We start from the raw sequence: 19,726 nt of genomic DNA, 5'->3' as shown, positions 1-19,726 counted from the left end.
CAGGGGGGGGGGGTGTCTACCCGGTAACCCTAGCTGTACCAGGTGAGATCCAGGACTGAGCAAGTCCAGCAGCGGGGGTAGGTTCCGGTCCCGATGCGAGCTGAGACTGAGCCGAGCTTGCTCAGTTCTGGCTTGTGCCAAGTCCAGGACCTACCCCTGCCTGCGCTGCCTGCGCATCTGGCTCCTACTACTTTTAAACTGCAGAGCCGTAGCAGGGGTAACTAGGACCAGGCACGAGCCGGGACAGAGCACCTTTCCTTATTGATTAATCATGTAGTCAATACAAATTGTATCGGCTACACAATTAGCCTATTACCCGCCTGTTAACATCTTTAATCATAATCTCATCTTTAGTCATGTGTCCATCCCACTTCGATTATCATCCTTGAATAAACACGTGCAGTCATTATAAAAATTAAAGAAAAGTCTAATCAGTTTATTTTATCCATATCCCTGCCAATAGAGAGGACCACATATATTTGTTTATATGAAGTAGTTCCACAAGTGAAATTATATGTCTTTTATATTGAAGAATAATAGTTGAACTGTTGAAGATAAATTACTTGGTCTTCCTCAATCTTTTTCAATTAATGAGCAATCTTGTTACTCCTTTTTGTTCTGTGAGGAATTTTATGCCCCATAGGGTGATTATCATCAATTGACTGAACTCTTGTTTAAAACGCAAATAAACCAACCACTACTGCTTTCTTTCAGCACAAGTGGACTTGTAAGGCTTTTGGATTGTATTCATGATTACTTTTTCCTTTTTGAGTCTTTTCTGTAGTCTCTGTGCATATTTTCAATTTGATGCTTTCCAGATTACCACTTCTATGGTGACACTTTATCATTTCTTATTTAATAGATGAGATTCAATGTAATTGGCACCTATTGGGATACCAAAGATTAATGTAATGCGGCATTTGAGAAATCTGTTTATTTTACTTTATTCTGTAAAGAAAAAATACCCAAACTTGAAAAATGACTTAAATGGTTCTCGAGGGAGAAATTTGAAAAATGTACAGAACGAATAATTTCTATATAGAGTTGTTTCATCATTGGTCTTTCTTGGGTTCCCAAACAACTCTTTCTAGCATCAGGAAATATTGTTAAGAATTGTTTATTTAAAAAAAAATTAGCCTAGATTATGTGACTTTTGGATCCAGCAACTACATGCTGTTACACCTTCGATTATTTAAAAAACCTTTACATTTTGTATATAAAATCCATTTTCATCACTGATTTACTGTGCTTTTGTCAGTATTCAGTCATGTTCCCTATAACTGCCTTTAATACTGCTGTAGGTATATCAGTAGATTAATTGTACTTTTATGTTCTCTTCAAGAAATTAACTCAAATTCTTTGGTGTTGCACAAAGAAATTGCCATTTTTAAAGAATAGTTTTGCAAAAGTAGATGATTGTTTACAGGTGGCTTCACAGTTACCATAGAACATGTCTTCTAATAGTGTTTCAAATGCAATAAATGCAGGGTGAGCGTGCCTTTTGGTAGGTTTGGAAAAAAAATTTGTAAAGAGATTAAAATGTGAAAACATTTTTTTCCAAACCTACCAAAAGGCACGCTCACCTTACATTTATTGCATTTGAATCACTATTAGAAGACATGTTCTGTGGTAACTATGAAGCCGCCTGTATCTGTAGTTGTCTTATTCAGGGCCTATCCCAATGTGGTTGGGTTACAATGCCTTGTGTGGAGGATTTTAAGAACTATGCCTCATGTCCTCACTTGTTCTTGGTAAACAATAAGCACAGCTGTTGCCTCTATTGCCTTGAGGGAGCACATTTCACAACATGTTGTAACATCTGCAGGTCCTTTCCACTGTGGATCTGCAAGGCGTGTCTCCTGTGCCTCTTCAGGTTTCTCATGGAGGAAGCAATCCGCCCTGTGCAATGTTCAGTTCTGGATTGGCACTGAGTGCCCCACTCACTTCCTCTTTGTGCACAAAGCATGACAAAGCCAAGAAGGAGAGCTGCAGGCAATCCCACGGACAGCACAGCATGTCCCCATCATGCACTGTTGTGATGCACAGTTTTTGTCCCCGAGCCATGCCCAGTTGGGTGATATGTTGTATGCAGAATCAACTGTGCCAACTCCTGTGACTAGACACATGGTAGGGAAGAAGGCCAAGAGGTAGAAGGAGGCACCCGTACAGTCGACTGCCACATTGTCCATGAAGCGTGACCTCTCTCCAAGGTATGCTCCTGTTTCTCAACAGGAGTCCCTGTGCCTCTTCTGTGCATTCCCATCCCTCTAATTTGGCCTTTAGTGTGATGTGAACACCTCTATCTGCTGTATCCTCTTCCCGCTCCTCTCAGCTCCATAGCCAACTACCCAGTGGATGGGCCGCTCCTCAGGGGTTGAGATCCACACACAACGGTTGTGGGACTGTCTGCACTGATGGACCTGCCACTACCAGAGGTGTCTTCAGACACAGGGCTTTTCAGTGGAAGAGCTGTCATTCTCCCTGGTATCCCAAGGTAGCTCTGACTCCCAGGCACATCTGTCATACCAAATGGGCTCCTTTTCACCGCTCTGGTCCTATTGTGATGGTATCCCTATTCTTTGGGTCCACTGGACCTGATCCCATGGAAGCAATGATTCGCATAGGACCTGTGTCATTGCCTATAGCACATTTAGAGGCCTCACACCCTTCCATACACACCTTTCTAATAGAACAGTCCAGCTTGCATGCAGAAGCAGACTCAGTGCATGACCCAATGCCACTGGCCCCAGTGGCAGCATTCTGCTATCTGGACAAAGCCCTGATTCCCTCCAACCCTCTTGCCTCCTGATGATTACTGCTAATACCAGGAGCTGCTGCAGAGGATTTGGATATCCCCTTAGAGGAAGTCCAGGACCAATCCCATCTATCACTGGATACTTTCAGCTTCAGGGACAAGCCCACGTGGCTCTGCCCATCAATGAAACCATTTTCCATCCCATTCAAGAGGTTTGGCACAATCACATGTCCTGTGCCCTGACACTGAGAGGGTAGAACACTGTAACTTTGTGACATCCAAAGGAGTTTATTTTCTCACCCCACCCCGGCTTTGGTGAGGGTGCACACCCCAATGGAATGGGCAAGTCAGCATTGCTCCGCCTTCACCCCTGCAGATAGGGCAGCAAAGTGCCTGGTCTTGCTCATCTACAGACTTTATTCATCTGTGGCCCTGCAGTTTCACATTTCAAACTATTTCAGGCTCTCTCAGAGAAGGCCAATCCACCATCCAGGACCTCTCCTTCAATGAGGAGAGACCGTTTTCTGATAAGATGGATGAGGCCCTTCACTTCCTGAAGGAATCTAGGGTAACCCTCTGGTCTGTGGGGATTTACAGTCTCCACCCCCCATCACCAGAACCATAAGCTGCTGTTCTGCCCACACCTCTACTCCCCCCCACCTACCCACTTCTTACACCTCGTAACAGGAGCCTGCCCAGTGGTGCTGCAGATTCCAGCATCCATTCCCATTGGCATCTGTCACCTCTTCTGTCATGTAATAGCACCAGCCAAATTCTGTATTTTGATGCTTACATTTACCATTCGTTCTGTTCCACAGCCACAGGAGGTGTGGTTTGTAGCCCTTGACAAGAAAAACATGTATTTCCATTTCAGTGTCCGCCCAGCCCACTGAAAGTTCCTTTACGTTTGCCTAGGTGACAACCACTGCCAGTTTAGAGACTTCCCTTAAGCCCTGCCATGGCCTCAAGGGTCTTCACCAAGATGGTTGCAGTTGTTGCAGCTCACCTTTGCTGCCTGGAACTCTCTATGCTCCCTTACCTGGATGACTGGCTCCTGGTGGCACCAGCACTCTCTAGAATATCATCAGCTTTCGCTGCTCTCCACTTGCTCCTTGCCTTCTTTGGCATTCTGTCAATGAGGAAAAATCCATGTCTCTCTTGATGCATGTGATCCATTTCATTGAGGCAAGTCTGAATTTCATAGCAGCTTGGGCCTTTTTCCCAGTGGATCCTCACAAACCTCATGGCAACCCTGAGCCACAACCCATGTACAACATAGTACACCTCTGTCTCTTCCTTGGCTACATAGTGCCCTGTTCTCATGTGATGCTGAATTCTACTTCCACATGTGCTGTCTACAACTGTAGCTCATCTGTCTGCATTATTCAAATCAACGACCTGGACTCAACCCTGACTGTTCTGCTTTCAATCTGTGCTTTCTTCATCTGGTGGACCAACATCACCAAGGTGTTATATGGCCTCCCATTCAGCACAGCTGTCCCTACAGTCATCCTTACATCTGACACCTCTCTAGCTTGATGGGGTGAGTATTTACATGGCTATGATGCACAAGGAGCATGGGTTCTCTGTGAAGTGTGCATGCACAACAGTGACTTGGAACTTTATATGGTCTGCCTACCTTGCCACACATTCCTGCCTCTTCCCCCACAATCAGTACATCCAGATACACTCAAACAATATCACCTCATTGACATGCATAAGCTGACAGGAAGACACCATGTGGCCATCTGCCTCTGGAATTGTTGTCTTTGTCACATTATTGCGTCCTATGAAGCCTACCTTCTGGGGATGCAGAACTCCTTGGCACATGCATTCAGCTGGATCTGATACTTCAACCATGAGTGAGAGCTCCCTGACCTTCCTCCCTCCTCTGGCACGCCTGATATGTCCCTTGTTGGAACCTGTTTGCCACTCATGAGAACTACATTTTTCCCTCTCACCTGTTCCTGAGATGCTACGGGTTGTGATTCCAAGAGCAATGCTCCTCTCCTTTCATTGTCAGCAATCTCCAACATGCCTTTTCCCGCCTTTTCCTTCTCCCCCAAGTTCTGTGCAAGATCTGTCATGGTTGGGCCATGGTCCTCCTTGTAGTCCCATGCTCGATTTGGATTCTAGTTTCCCGCAGACCATCTGCCCACCCACCACTTTCTCTGCCCTTCCTGACCACTTCACAAAGGAAAGTGGCAGGGTGTGACATCCAATCGAGGCCTACTTCAGCTGGCCTTTGGATGGAGCTTGTGTGCAAACAATGCTTAACTCCTGCCCTCTGTATACTTATGCACAAGAGATGAGACTCTACATGAGCAAAGTAGAAGAGCTTCACCTCCTGAGCATAGTGTGATCCCTTCCCTTCCAGGATATCTCTATGTATGTCATCCTAGACTGCCTTTTGGAACTTAAGGACTGGGGACTTGCATGCTTAGCTCTGTCTGTGTCCACCTTGCGGCCCTCAGACCTTCCTCTCCTTAGGGAATGGACACTTATTTACCTTCCTTACCACTGCTTGGCTTCTGAGGGGCCTGAAGAGCTACTTCCTGATGGTCCTTACGCCTATCTGCCTCACTTGCGACCTTAGTCTTGAGCTGTCTGCCCTCAACAGACTTCCCTTTGAACCACTGGCTATATGCTCCCTCTCATGCCCATCAGTACAGGCCCTCTTCCTTGTGGCCATCAATTCTGCTTGTGGGCTAGCAGATTGGTGTCTGTGATGCCTGTTCCCCTATATATATTCTTCCATAAGGACAGACTCCCTGTTCTTTGACCCTGATTTCCTCCCAAAAGTAGTCTCAGACTTCCATCTTCTGGTCTTCCATCCTAACCATGCTCCACTTCTGTGGACGTGACGTTTGACTCCCTGTACATTTTAACAAATACTAACATTCTACTTAGTCATGCACCTTCTCCTCCTCCCAACATTTCTTTGTGGCAGTTGCAGAACAGTGAAGGATTCAGGTCCTCTTCTCTCAGTTCACATTCAAGTGGATTTTTTCATTTAAAGGGATTGAGACGTTTGCATGCCATAGCCTGGTAATTAGGGCACTGGCCTGGAATGCAAAAGGACCAGGTTCCAGTCTCTTCTCTCCTTGATTCAGAGTATAATACTTCATCTTAGATCACTTTGAATCAGGCAGAGCGAAGATTTGAACGTGGGTCATCCAGGATATTGCCTTAACTACCAGTCTATGAAAATGTGAGTTTCAATAAAACTTCACAATGCAAATGTTTAAACCAGTATGTCTCTGTCATGAAGCATCTTGCCTGTCACCCTTGGATATGGCATCAGACCCTCAGGCTATGTCTAGACTGCCGCTTTTTATCGTAAAAAGGTACGCAAATTTCGCTCCGCTTTCCCAAATTTTGGGAAAAACTCTGCTTTCATGAATCAAGGAAGACGACAGAGCTTCCGAAAGAGCACATCTGCTCTTCCGCAAAAAATGACAGAAGAGCAGACATGTTCCCTGGATGCGGCGGAGTTTTTCTGGGTTACCTCCGGTATCCTGGCAAAACTCCATAGTCTAGACCTAGCCTCAGCAACTGCTCAGATAGCATTGCAGTCCTCCTATGTCAGTTCCGCACATTCCCTGGGTAGGGTGCCCTAGCAGTCACAGCTTATAACAATGCCCTCCCCCCCCCCCCCAGGATAGCCTACTCTAATAGACAGCTTGTCACAATGCCCCTCTCTCTCTGAAGGCAGCATGACATAGCAGCCACTGTCTGTAGCTATGCACCTCTTGCTCAGGGCACTGTGGCCTAATAGCCAGAGTCTGTAGCCACACACTGCTCACTGGAGGCAGTGTGGTCTAATAGCCAGAGTCAGTAGTAACGCCCTCTCTCCCAGGGCATTGTGGCCTAGCAGCCAGAGTCAGTAACAGGAAGTGTGGTTCACCTCATGGGGTTGATAAGGTTGGGGTAGCAGGACCCAGGCCCATCTGCTCCACCAGATCCCAACCCATGGCCCACCAGTAGCTTGGCAGAGAGTCCCACTGCAACACGCCAAGCTCCCAGGGACAATTCCCTGTCTTAGGTTGCTTCCTACCAGTCTCTTCCGAGTAATGCTCTGAGTCTCTCCCCTCCAGACAGGGGGCCTTGCCTGCAGCATCCCGCTGACTGACCTCCATGTTTTGGTCTGTCAGTGGTTCCCTCTCAGGAGTTCCAGCAATACCTAATTCCCCAGCGTCAGTCAGCCCATATTGAGCAGTTCCACAGATCTTTATAGCTGACCTCCAGCTGGAGTGTGCCCTGTGGCTGTGTGTGCAGGGCCACTTTGGCCAGTTGAGCCAGGGTCCCCCTCTCTAGCCTAATGCAGGGTTGATACATCTTGTCAGAGTCTCCATAAGATGTTTCAGCATTGACTAAAATGTTTTCACGACCTCTAATGGTTAGATGTGATACAAACAAGATTACCTCTAAATATATATAAATAAAGTCTCTTACAACAGAATTGACTGTCTGCAGATGAGTTAGGCAGGGATTAAAAATCCCATTTTTCAGTTGTCCTTTAACGTAAATAGTTTCTTTGGTGTTGAAAATGTCTGTGCTCACTCTTTACCCAGAGTGAATTTTTGGAGGTTTCAGTTAATTTTGCTTATAGCATTCAATCCTGAGGCTGAAGCCTATGTATGTCTAGCCATTATTCATAGTATATTCTGATAACAAGAGTTAGAGGTAAACTTATTTTTAATTGTAGTGGTTTCTGCAGTATGCTTAAAGAGAGAGAGAACAAAATAAGACATAAGCTGTGATCCAGTTAATTCACTGAGGTCCAGATATGGCAAGTGCTATGTGTTGGGATGTGAAATCTTTTCTCTTCCAAGAATATCATTAATTTCTCATTGTGGCTTTTATCGGAGATAAAGTTGAGAGATAGTCTTGCTCTCTAATGATAAAATAGTTCAATTTTGCCCTAACAGAGTGCAAGGCAAATTCAAGTTTATGTACCTACACAGCACTCAACATGTCCATCTCTGTGATTCAACATAAAACAGAAAAGATTATAATTAGATCCACAAATATATATTTCTTATGCTGTAGCTTTTGAGGTTAATAATACAAAAATTTAGAGGTTTGAAAGAAAAAAGTTGAAATACCGTTGAGTAAGTTTAATGAGGCCTTGGGTCTCCAATAAATTTAAATGACCAAAAGCCTAGTAAGTTTATTCTATTACATATTAAATGTCCATAGTCTCTGTTTTCCAGAATCTGGGAATGGGCAACGGGATGGATCACTTATTCTGCTCATTCCCTCTGAAGCACCTGGCATTTACCACAGTTGGGAGACCGGATACTGGACTAGATGGACCATTGGTCTGATGACAATATGGCCATTCTTATGTTCTTATTATTTAAATGTTTTTTTCCTGCTTACATACAGTGTATACTGGCAGCTGGTGGTGACAGTAGAAATCAGAGCCAGTTGGCATGGCAACATTATGAAGTATTGCAAGATATGCAAATACTGTTCTGTGATCAGTTGTTGTATTGTTCCTCCTATCTTTCTGCATGGAAGATATTCTGCATTTTTAGACAAAATATATTTCTACCACTAGCCCTTCTTTTGCAGCAGACTTATATTTAATTCCTTAAAGATTTGTATCTACAGAGATGCTGTCAGAAGACTAGTAGAATGATATACAAGTTGAACCTCTCTGGCCTGGGACTCTCTGGTCTAGCCACATCTATGGTGTGGCAGGACCATGGACAAAAGAGCACTGGGAAGCTCGTGGCAGGGAGTGTAGCTGCAAGCCAGGCAGCCACGGCTGGCCATGGAGCAAGGAGCCTGACAAAGCCCAGAGCCAGGCACTGGCAGTGGCACCTAGAAGCAACCCCAAGGTTGGCCACAGGCAGTCTAGCCTAGTGGCGTTCCCAAGGCTGGCCCCAGAGCCCAGTGGCAAGGCCCAGGAGTAGCTGCGGAGCCCAGCAGCTGGAAGCCCGGGATTGGCCAAGGAGCTGGGCCCATTGGCTAAGATGCAGGGAGCCTGGCAGCAGGGCCAGTAACCGGCCTGCAGCCAGGAGGGGATCCCAGGGTCTGCTGACGGGCCCCGGGAGAGCCCAGAATCCATCAACAGAGGTGCCGGAATTGACCTCTCCTGGTCTGGTAAATTGTTTCCTGTGGGACTGGTCAGTTCTGAAGGTGCCAGATCCGTGAGGTCCAACCTGTACTTCAAGTAATCTCCAAACTTTCTTTTATTAAATGTATCAAGGAGTATTCCTGTAACTTTATATTAAATATTTTTCTTGTTAGTAGTTAAAGAAAGTTAGTAAGTTCAGGGAATTTATTCATCTGGAATCAATAAATGCAATTTTTCCTAGAAGAGGTGAGTCTCAGGTCTGCATGGAATTTTCTCCTTCAAAATCTTTTACTTCAGCCAGTCTCTTCGCATTCCATGTGTACCAAGCTTGGCCACAAATGGGAGAATCAGATACATACTGTAGATATGATCATCTCATTCAGAATCTTTTTTGCATAATATTGAAAGACGGGAGAAGAGGTACAAAGGCATCCATATGTACTATTTTCAGATGGATAAAGTCAAGAACTTGTCAGGCCTAGAAGTTATTCAGAAAAGTTTGCCCTCCCTCTATAAGGGCCCATTCATTCAGGCATGCTGTCGTTCCCCATGCAGAACAGTGTTTTGGTCAAGTAAATTTGTTGTATGGCTACCTGGTGTTCAGTGTATTCTTATTCATTACTTTAAAATAGCTCTGTTGTCTTTGATACAACTTTTGGACAAAGGGTTCTGGCATCTCTCTCTTGCTTTGTTTTATTAAAACTCTTCATGTGAGGTGAGAAGAAATAAGAAAAGAAAAAAAATCAAATGATTCCTGATGTTTTAAGTTTTCTCTCTCATATATATAGTAGCCCAATGTCTGAGAGTCTGTAATGCTGGCTGTTTCCTCTGTGCTACGCTGTTGCCTGAAATGCTGGCTGGTGCCTCTGGGCAGCGCTGTTGCTGAAATGCTGGCTGTTCCCTCTGGGCGGCCTATGCTGCATGAGGAGTGCGGGGCCCAAACGGCCGCTTGCTCACCCGTGGCGGCTTGGCTGAGCGGCACAGAAGTCAGCCGAGTGCCATGGCTGGAGGTGAAGTGGGGCGGGGCGGTGACGTGCGGCTTGACAGCGGCTCCAAGCCCCGCCCCCTCGCCGTGAATTTCACCGCCCTGCTCCCCCTTCGCCTCCCACCATGGTGCTCAGCTGACTTCTGCACCGCTCAACCAGGCTGCCGCGTGGGAGCAAGTGGCTCAAGTGACTGTTTGGGTCCATGCAGCACGGGGAGTGCGGAACCCAAACGTCCGTTTGGACTCCGGTCCCCGGAGTGAGAGGCAGGAGGGGGAGGAGAAGAGAAAGAGAGAGACAGAGAGAGAGAGGCATGAGGTGGAGGAGAGCTAAGAGAGAGAGAGGGGGAGGCAATAGGAGAAGGAGAGAGAGAGAGATGGAGCGAGAGACTGGAGGCTCAGGAGAGAAGACCGACATAGAGGAGAGACCTGAAAATCCTGTCTTATGATGGGCTAATTGGCTAGTTTGTGGTAATTGTTTTTTCTGCTGGCTACTTCTAGCTGTAAGGGATCTTGGAGCACCAGTTGCCCACAAGAGAGAACAGTAAACAGTAAATTTAGGAGACCCCTCCCCCCATAGGCCATGATCAAATTTTGCATTTAATTGAAACTTCTGAATCCTTTTTTTCTTTTGGAGTATTTCTAGAGAGAGAGAGAGAGAGAGTGCTTGTGGTCTTACTTTACTGTTGTTCTTCATTTCTATTTTTGTATAATAAATGAATAACATAAAGTTAACCTGCCTGGAGAAATATCATCTCTTGTAATTATATTAATTAGAATTGACAGTTTGTCGTCTTAGCTTGGGTAGTCAACAAGAGAATGAAAGGAAATAATTTCTCTGAAAAGCTCTACCTGCTTCCAGAACCGTGTAAAGACTGATAGGGGTTTTTGTTCTCTTCTTTTTTAAAAAGAGGAGCCTCCAGGCTTGGAAAGTTGAGGAGGAATAATTCAGTTATAATGGACCACAGAGTATAGGGTGTTCTGTGTGGAAGGAAAAAATTATAATGCTCTCTTGTATGTTTTAGTGTATGTGTTAAATTCATATTTGGGATATCATAAAAGTGTAATAATGTAAATAATCTTTAGTTAAAAATTTATTGTGTTACATAGAAAGTTTGATAATGCTGCTTTAAAAATAGTAATTGAAGTTGATTTGCTTTTTGCTATAATTTAAAATTTTAGCATTTTCACATTTTCCCGTCAAACGTGTTTTGAAGTCCACTTGAAAATGTTTTATTTACATTTGTTAAAATTATCATTTCAGTAGTCTTTATAGTTGTACATAAAATCTCAACAATAACTAATTTTATATTTTGTTCATTCATCTCAAAGAAGGATACAAGAGTAGCTTTCATAATATCTGATGATTCAATAAGAGGACATGTAAAGTAACCCTGTCAGACGTGCCACTGTTTAACAAGAAGCGCTGAAAACTGTGAAATAGAGTAGCACGGGGATAACAAAATTTAACATTGGTAAAGGATCATAACTAGTTTTTATTAAACTATTTGACAGAAATTCAGGTAGCCAAATTAAGCGTTAGATGTAGTTAACAGGTTTATGTGATGTATAGCATGTGTTCGGTTTTAAAACCCCAGAAAACTAGAGAAGTGCTTACATAGATAGTCAGCCAGGTGCTATGCTTCCCCATCCCCTTCTCAGGCAGCAAATAAATGTAACCCCTCCAGAGATGGCAATCTTACAATCTCCATACACAAAACAGAGCTCTCTCTCATTTTAAATCAGCACTTTGTATCTTGTAAGTAACATTCTTAATAGTCCGATAAGAAACTATTTGAAGTCTCTTCCTCCCATCCTTCCTTATTCCAAGAATCACTAATATAACATACACGAAGACCAATAAGAACAACCTAGCACAAATTCCCAGTTAGAAAATACAAGGATTGCAAAAGAGAAAAAAGAATCCCTTCCAAAGTCAAATATATTAAATTGAAAGTCTCAGAAATGAAGGATTTTTTGTTAGACTGTTTCTCTAGAAATATCTGCTTTTCATATTCTGCAAATATTAATTACTTTTTGGCCTGTGGAAAGAGGTTATTGATATTGCTTTGGTGTTTACTTCAAGATGAATAATAAAAACTTACATATTTGCGAGATAAGTTATAATTCTCTCTAAAAGGCTAACAATATCTGGAAGATATGTGCAGAAATAACACATCAGCTTTTTGATACTAAATCACTGTAGATTGCAAGATGCTAAAGCAACAATGAAAGCTCTGTCCCTAAGAGAGAGGGTCTTAGTAAAGTCTTGCTAAATTTTGTAGTGCCAGGATTTTGCCCATCCTCTACCTGCTCTCCACTCCTGACCTCACAGCTATCACTAATACTACTCCCTCCTACTCTTTCTTTCCAGTCTGCTGCCCCTTTTGTACTTGCTCCCCACTACTCTTTCCCTCTTCTCTCCTTCCCTCACCTATCATTTTCCCCAAACACACTTCCTCTCAGCACTCAGCACTTTTGCCCCTCTACATAGGTGTCTGGTGAAGATATTCTTTGGTGGAAGAGCAAATTATAGCCTAACTAGATATTATTGACACATTCTCTGAAATGTTATCCAATGTGGAATCTCATGGCTGAAGTTAATTACTATAGTTTCTAGAGTAATATCATCCAATATGATGATTCTAAACATTCAAAAATATGCCCTTGTTACCTAACTCACTGTTTTCAGGTATGCCAACCAAGTTGACGTTCATGATTATGCATTTGTTTTCTAGCTCATCAGTCTTAATGTTGAACTGTTTAGAGTCCTTGAACACGGTATCCAAAATGGCTTCATGTGCAGAAGATGAAGTTTCAAGGTTTGTGGCATGGAGCTTTACACTGAATTCTTTTGAAAATGGATTAGAGTTTTTTTGTCACCATCCAGCTGGCCTTGAATGCTATTTGTTTATTTATGTTATAAAACCAATTTTTGAAGATGGTAGATTTCAGGAACATTAATTGATCTTGCAGAAAGATTGATGGTGACTGTGCTGAAATCGTGTTTTTGTGAAACCAAATTCAGTTTTATTTTGATAAAATGACGGTACAGAGACACATCATGCTAACAAAAATAACATGAGGAATAAAAATTAATCTAGTTCCATGAAAAAAGTATTTAGAAACACACTTGCTATAAATAGTGCCTTGCAAATCTGCGGATAGCTGCTTTGTCTGCAGACTATGTTTGCAGATCATGGATTGGGTGCAGAGACAAATTTTATAATTGCACAGGACTTTAGCTATGATTTATGCATGCGTTTTTCCTTTCCTTGTTTTTGTTCTCTCTCACTCAGCCCCTTATTTTTAATTGGTAATTTCCATCTCAGATTTAGCAAAAAGGAGGTTGAAATGTATTCAAAATTATCTTTCTAGAGCTCAAAATGTACTGGAATAACACTTCTTCCATTTGCTTCTGGAGGAGGTGTGGGGGGGATAAATTTGATACTCGTAACTTTTAATAATATTGCGTAGAGTGAAGGCATAGCAGCTTCTGTGCAGGCTGCTCCATATTGTCAATGAAACTTATTTCTGATCAACTGTACTATGTTATTCCAAGTGGTATATTTTCGTAGCCTGTATATTGTGCAAAAATATAGGGCGTGTGTATTGTGGTATGGATCCTATGTAGGGCTGTGATAAATTTACCTGAATAATTTTTCATTATGGGAGCAGTATTCAAATCTAGATTTCCAGTGTTGAAAAGTTAACATGTTCCCCCAATGTATTTTCCTGTCCTCAACTTTCTCAACTATTGTTTTTAGTGGAGAGACATTGATAGTTTAAATAAGGTCTTTCAGAGGGCTGGGATTTGCATTAGTTGTGAAAATAAGTGTAGATAGTTATGGCTGATGATGGAGGACTCAGATTAACCTTACCTGTAGCAATATGATATATTACTGATCTCTTTTTCGGAAAATTAGATTTTGTATAAATTTATAAATAAGAATTCAAAACTACCCATAACATCAAACTATTTGAGAGACCCCCCCTCCCCCAAAATAGCAGTTAGGAACCTAGAAACCTTAAACATGTTCTCTTTTTCTTATGTGTGCATAGCTGGTGACAACCAAAATGTGAAACATCTGTAATTGTTCTAATTATCATATAGAAAATGTATTCTAATAGCTAAACCAAGAAGATATCTCACTTGTAGGATATTTCTGAAATTAAGAAGCCAGAACAGTTACCAGAATACCAAATGTCTTTAACAATTGAGTCTTAAAAACTATTTGGTAAAAATCTGTGTTTCCATTGATTGATTGCCATTGGATATCTTGAGCAAATGCTAGCTAAAAAGCTTAGTATTTTCTTCCTTTTCATTACTACTTGCTCTTTCCACAGTAAGGTGATTTTCTACATTATTCAGAAAATAAATATGGAAATAGCCCACTGAATCATCTAGCTTATTTCAGTCAACTTTGGAGAATTGCTCCCTGCAATATGTTCTTGAAACTTTATTTGCTGTTACAGAGGAGATTTGGTATAACTTGTCCATGTTGATTATCTTTAAAGAATGTATTTTCCAAGCATGTCATATTCTGAAAACATATGTACATTGTTTCATATACTGGTTAGGAATGTATGATATTTTTGTCTCATTATTACTGATACTGTAAATCTTTTGTGTGCAATTTCAATGACGTAATGGTCTATTTTTATGTGAAAACTCTGTCTCATATTGCCAGCTTTACTTCCATGCATTTTTGGAAATATCTGTGGCCAGATAATATAAAGAATAATTAGGGAAATAAATGGGATATATTTCAGTAATATTCAAAAGATGGATTTTGTGGCTAAATCCTCAGTTACCATCCTGAACAAGCTTATCAATAAATGTGCTTCCTTTTTTATTTTCAGGCCAGAGCCTCAACAGAAACCTCCATCTGCACCTCCACCTCCACCTCCACCCCCACCTCCTCCTCTTCCAGAGCCAGCACCACCAGAACCAGAGGAGGAGATTCTTGGATCTGATGATGAGGAGCAAGAAGACCCTGCAGATTATTGCAAAGGTTTGTAAATAGTAAGCTATATACCCATGACAGTTTTGGTCCTCAGGAGCCACTTAAAACATCTTCTTTTAGAATGAAGCATGTGCGTTTTTATGGTAGAGATAATGTTTCCTTAGCGCTAGTCCTAGATTATGAAATTCCTCCTCCAAGAACCAAGTACGTCTGCACTAGAGAGACTATAGAGGGATAGTTGTGTTGCTGTAGCTATGCTGGCATAACACTGTATGCCTCCTGAATGATGGTGTAAGTCAGTGGAAGTGTTCTTCTATTGACATAGCTCCATTCATACAATGGGTTAGCTGGGCATAACTGGGTTGGTGAGGGAGAGCTTTACTCAACTCACTGACAAATATTATGTTGATCTAAATTTTAAGTGTAGTCCAAACCTGAGAGTGCCACAAAAGTCACCATCTTCTGTTTATGCTATGCTTATCACTTTTATTTACTTTCCCCTAGGCAAAGGAATGGAGAGAATATTTTTGACCAACATTGGACATGTTATTTTTTAACTCTGTAAGACTTTCAAATACTTTTATGAATGGGATGATACAATAATCTATATTTAGAATAGAAATTATTTTCTGCTTTTTCCTAAGAAGTTATCTGCACCATCTTGATACTAGGGATGTAACCAGTTAACTGGTAAGCATCACCCTTAACGGGGTGTTTCTTCTGTTGGTGCAAATTCACACATGTTGTGGTGCACATAACAAATTTTATTCTGCACGTGAGTGGAAAATCTGAACATGGATGGAACAGATTAGAGGGAACATTGGTGGGAATGTGGGAAAGTGAAGGAATTCAGAGTTGAGGGGGTGAAGAGGGTATCGGTGGAGGGTTGGGGGTGCATTGGAGGAGCAGGATTTAGCATCAGGGAATGTGAGGAAGGACTCAGAAGGTTGGAGTTTATGTAGGGGTGCAGGCGTCAGGGTTGGGGTGTGAAGAGAGATTTAGGGGAGGGGATTAAGGTGGTGTGCAGGTATCAGGATGCGGGCAAGGTGTTTGTGGGCTGGGTGTGTGGGGGGAGTGCAGGAATCAGGGTTGGGGCTGTGAGAGCTTAGGGCAGAGGGTTGGGTTATGTGTGGGGAAGGGTGCAGGAGTCAGGTTTAGGGATGCAAGGAAGGGCTCAATGCAGAGTGTTGGAGTGTGTTGAGGTTGCAGGAGTGTGTTGTGGATTGGTAGTATGAGGAAGGGCTCAGGGCAGAGGTTTGGGGTTGTGTTGGAGGTTGCAGAAATCAGGGTTGGGCATGTGAGGCGGCTCAGGGCAGAGGTATGGGAGTGTAGGAGTCAGGGTTGGAGAATGTGAAGAGCGGCTCAGGCCAGAAGATTGGGGAATGATGGAGTCAGAGTTGGGGCTGTGAGCAAGGCTCAGGAAGTGCATTGTGTGTGTGTGTGGGGGGGGGGGGGGCAAGGAAGCCACTCGGGAGCCCTCCGACTCTGAAGATTCATACCAGGATGTTGCTTGCTCTTCCCCTTCCCGTCACCTTGAAAGCAAGGGAAAGTGCACAACTTGGATCACTCACTCCTCTGTTTACTGCACTCATCAGCTCGGAGTTAGGGGAATGCACACAAGCTGTGTACTTCCCCTCTCTCCCTGATGAAGACTGGAAGGCGAACAGCAAACATTGTCCTGGTAGGAATCTTGGGGAGAAGGCAGCTTTAGTCCTTCACCTCTCCCCCTCCATGAATGGTGCCTTGGTAGTGGGGGGATGTTTGGGGCTGAGGCAATACTGGACATGGGGAGATGTATGTGCCCATATCCATCCCCTTTCATCTGCCTGGCTGCTTGCTGCTTGGTGCAGCAGCCTGTAGGAGAGCTCCACTACCCCATTTGTAAGCATCCCCCTCGTTCTGAAGCAGAGCACCCAATATTGGCTGGCTCCCTCTTGCTGGAGCAGCGCACTGAAGCGCATCTCCATATTTTCACCTCTGCCTCTCTGATTATATTTTTACACTTGTTAGAGTTTATGCTTTCTTCTGTTTTCCTCAGCACATTTTTAAAGGCTGTCTTTTTGTCTCTAACCTCCTCTTCTACATTGTTATTTAGCCATGATGGCACTTTTTTGACCATCTTGCTGTTTTTTGTTTACTTGAGTTATAATTTAGTTTTTCTATAAACATTTTCTGTGCATTCTGCAAGAATTTCATACTTGTGACTGTTCCTCTTAATTTCAGTTTAACTAGCTACCTCATTTTTGTGTAGGTCTCCCTTTTTGAAGTTAACAGACACTCAAGTTAACAGACACTCAACACAACAACATTTATTTCCCCTCCCCACCAAAATTAAATTTAATTACATTGTGGTCACTTTTACTGAGTAGTTCAGCTACACTCAACTCTTGTACCAGTTCTTGTGCACCACTTATGATTGTATCAAGATTTACCCTTTATGGATTCTAGGACTAGCTGATCCATTAAGCCAGTGTTTCCCAATTGGTGCTCCGCGGAACCCTGGGGTTCCGCGGAGCACAACGAGGGGTTCCATGAGGAGCCGGCGCTCTCCCGCCCCCTCTGAAAAAGAGAGAGAGAGAGCCAGCTAGCCAGCAGAGGCATGGGCGGTGAGTTGTGTGGGCTTGTGGTGCCCATGCTCCCGCAATAGCTGGAGCTGGTCCCGACCCCGCGCGCATCCTCCCAGCCCGGCCCCAGAGCGTCTCTCCCCCGTCCCTGTACCCGGACCCATCCCTGCCATGTGCGACCTTCCCTGAGCTCTGCCCTGCGCAGCACGCTCAAACCAGCGGGTGGAGAGACGCCCAGACGTGACATAACATCACAGCCCGGGATTTTAAACTTGCTGGGCGCTGTGATGCACTACATGGCTGAGTTGCGGGTTCGGAGTCCAGGGACAGAGCACAGACTCCGGCCCCACAAAGTGGAAGGCAGAAGGTACGGGAGAGGGAAAGGGAGGGGGAGGGAAGGGAAGGGGCTTGTGCAGAGAGAAAGGGGAAGGGCTGGGAGAGGAAGGTGCTTGTGCGGAGGGGAAGGGGAACGCACCCCGGGAGCGCCACAGATTGGCCGTCCGCGCTCTGGGCGCGCGGCGCTTGGAGGGGGTGCCGGCCTCGGGCACGTGGCACTTAGGGGGGAGGGCCCCGGGCGCACGGGGCATGGGGGGGGGAGGGCCCCGGGCGCCCGGTACATGGGGGGGTGGCCCCGGGCACGTGGCGCTTGGGGGGGAGGGCTCCGGCCCCCGGGCGCACGGCGCTTGGGGGGGCGCCCCCAAGCACCTGGCGCTTGGGGGGGAGGGCTCCGGCCCCGGGCGCACGGCGCTTGGGGGGGGCGCCCCCAGGCGCACGGCGCTTGGGGGGCCCTGTCCCCAGGCGCGCAAGTGTCCCTGCCCTGTGGCGCCCGGCGGGCGAAAGGGACTGGGGTGGAGGAGAGACAAATGGTAGGGGGCCAAGCGCAGACAACGAGGAAAAGGGCAGGAGGAGAGGTGTTAGTGGTAGGGGGACAGGGTGATGCTGGGAGGGGAGAGGGTAAGGGCATTGGGGGCTAGAGGGGTGAGGGGAGGTGCTGGGAGAAGGCTTGAAAGAAGGGGTGGGCATGAGGAAGGCTGGGATGGAGCAAGTCATGTGTGAGGGCACAGGGGCATGAGGGGAACGGGGGCAAGAGGGTGGTGAGGGGTGGGCATCAGGGAAAAATGGAGCAAAGGGGGCAGGGGAAGTGAGGGAAGGGGGAGGCACCAGGAGGGTGCAGGGGTAAGAGAAGGTACAGGTGCCAGGGGATTCTGGGCAGACACCTGCCCAGTGGAGGGACCTCCATCAGAGGAGAGATGCAGGGCAGGTTTGTAGAGGGAGGTGTTAGAAGAGGGGATGAGGAGGGGTAGCTCACATGATCAGAGTGGGGCTACTGGAGAAGTGGGCACAGGGAGGAGAGAAGGGCTGGTGGAGGGGGGGCAGGTTGCAGGAGGGCTGAGGACAGTGAGAAGAGCAGGAGTCAGGACAGCAGAGGAGGGTGAGGAGTCGGGGGGCAGCAGGCACCAGGGGTGCTGACGTGGCAGCAGAGGGAAAAGGTAGAGGTTTAAAAAGATTTATTAATAACTTGGGTGGCACATCCAAACAAGCCACATGAACTCAATACTGGTGCACAACACAAAATTTATTTTGTTCATGTGAGGAAACTCTTAGGCTATGTCTACACTGGTTGTTTCTTGTGCAAGAACATCTTGCGCAAGTGTTCTTGTGCAAGAACACATCCACTCTTCCATGTGCGAGCTGTTCTTTTGCACAAGAGCATCTATGGCAGTGTGGACACTCTCTTGTCCAAGAAAGTGCCGATGGCCATTTTAGCCATAGGGCTTTCTTGCTCAAGAAATTCATGTTGCCTATCTACACTGGCCTCTTGTGCAAGAATAGTTGCTCAAAAGGGCACGGCCAGTGTAGACAGGCAGCAAACTTTTGCGCAAGAGCGGCCGCTTTGGCGCAAGATCGTGCCAGTGTAGACACAGCCAAGGGGAGGGAGGAAGGCAGGGGCAGGGAATCAGCACTGGCTCAGCATGTCTACATGGTTTGGGGGAAGGTGCAGGGAAATTGAGCTCAGCTAGGTTGCAGAGTGGGGAGGTCTGGGGAGCTGGGCTGGGCGGTGGGGTGGGGTGTGTGTGGAGCTCAGAGCTCAGTTTGACTGCAGGAGGAGGGAGGTGCCGGGAACCGGAGCTAGACTCAAGGGAAGGAAGGGACAGGGAATCGGCTCTTGGCTCACACCCCAGGACTCAGCACCGCCCTGGCCCTGACCCCAGCACCCTGCCATCCACGCTAGCACCCAGCAGCACCCTGTTCCTTGTCCCAGCACCCTGCCAGTCACCCTAGTGCCCAGCAGGACCATGTCCCTGACCCCAGCACCCTGCCACCTGCCTGTCCCAGCACCTTGCCCCAGCACCCTGCCACCTGAGCCAG

The 19,726-nt window shown here is 45.4% G+C and overlaps 1 protein-coding gene across 19 annotated transcripts in view; it reads left to right on the top strand.

The window, feature by feature from the left end:
* Window positions 1–19,726, top strand: part of SRPK2 (SRSF protein kinase 2) — a 249,951-nt gene that overhangs the window by 121,250 nt on the left and 108,975 nt on the right. For 13 of the 19 annotated variants that reach the window (XM_075910971.1, XM_075911389.1, XM_075911124.1 and 10 more), the window contains 2 exons: window positions 12,564–12,647; window positions 14,689–14,840. In XM_075910971.1, coding sequence (XP_075767086.1) covers window positions 12,564–12,647; window positions 14,689–14,840 — 236 coding nt within the window. The remainder of the gene's footprint in view (window positions 1–12,563; window positions 12,648–14,688; window positions 14,841–19,726) is intronic. The other 6 variants (XM_075911279.1, XM_075911569.1, XM_075911510.1 and 3 more) reach the window with 1 other exon arrangement.

The sequence above is a fragment of the Pelodiscus sinensis genome, chromosome 1, assembly GCF_049634645.1.
Source record: "Pelodiscus sinensis isolate JC-2024 chromosome 1, ASM4963464v1, whole genome shotgun sequence".
In the NCBI taxonomy this organism is placed as follows: Eukaryota; Metazoa; Chordata; order Testudines; family Trionychidae; genus Pelodiscus; species Pelodiscus sinensis.
This window is presented reverse-complemented; position numbering and strand designations above follow the sequence as displayed.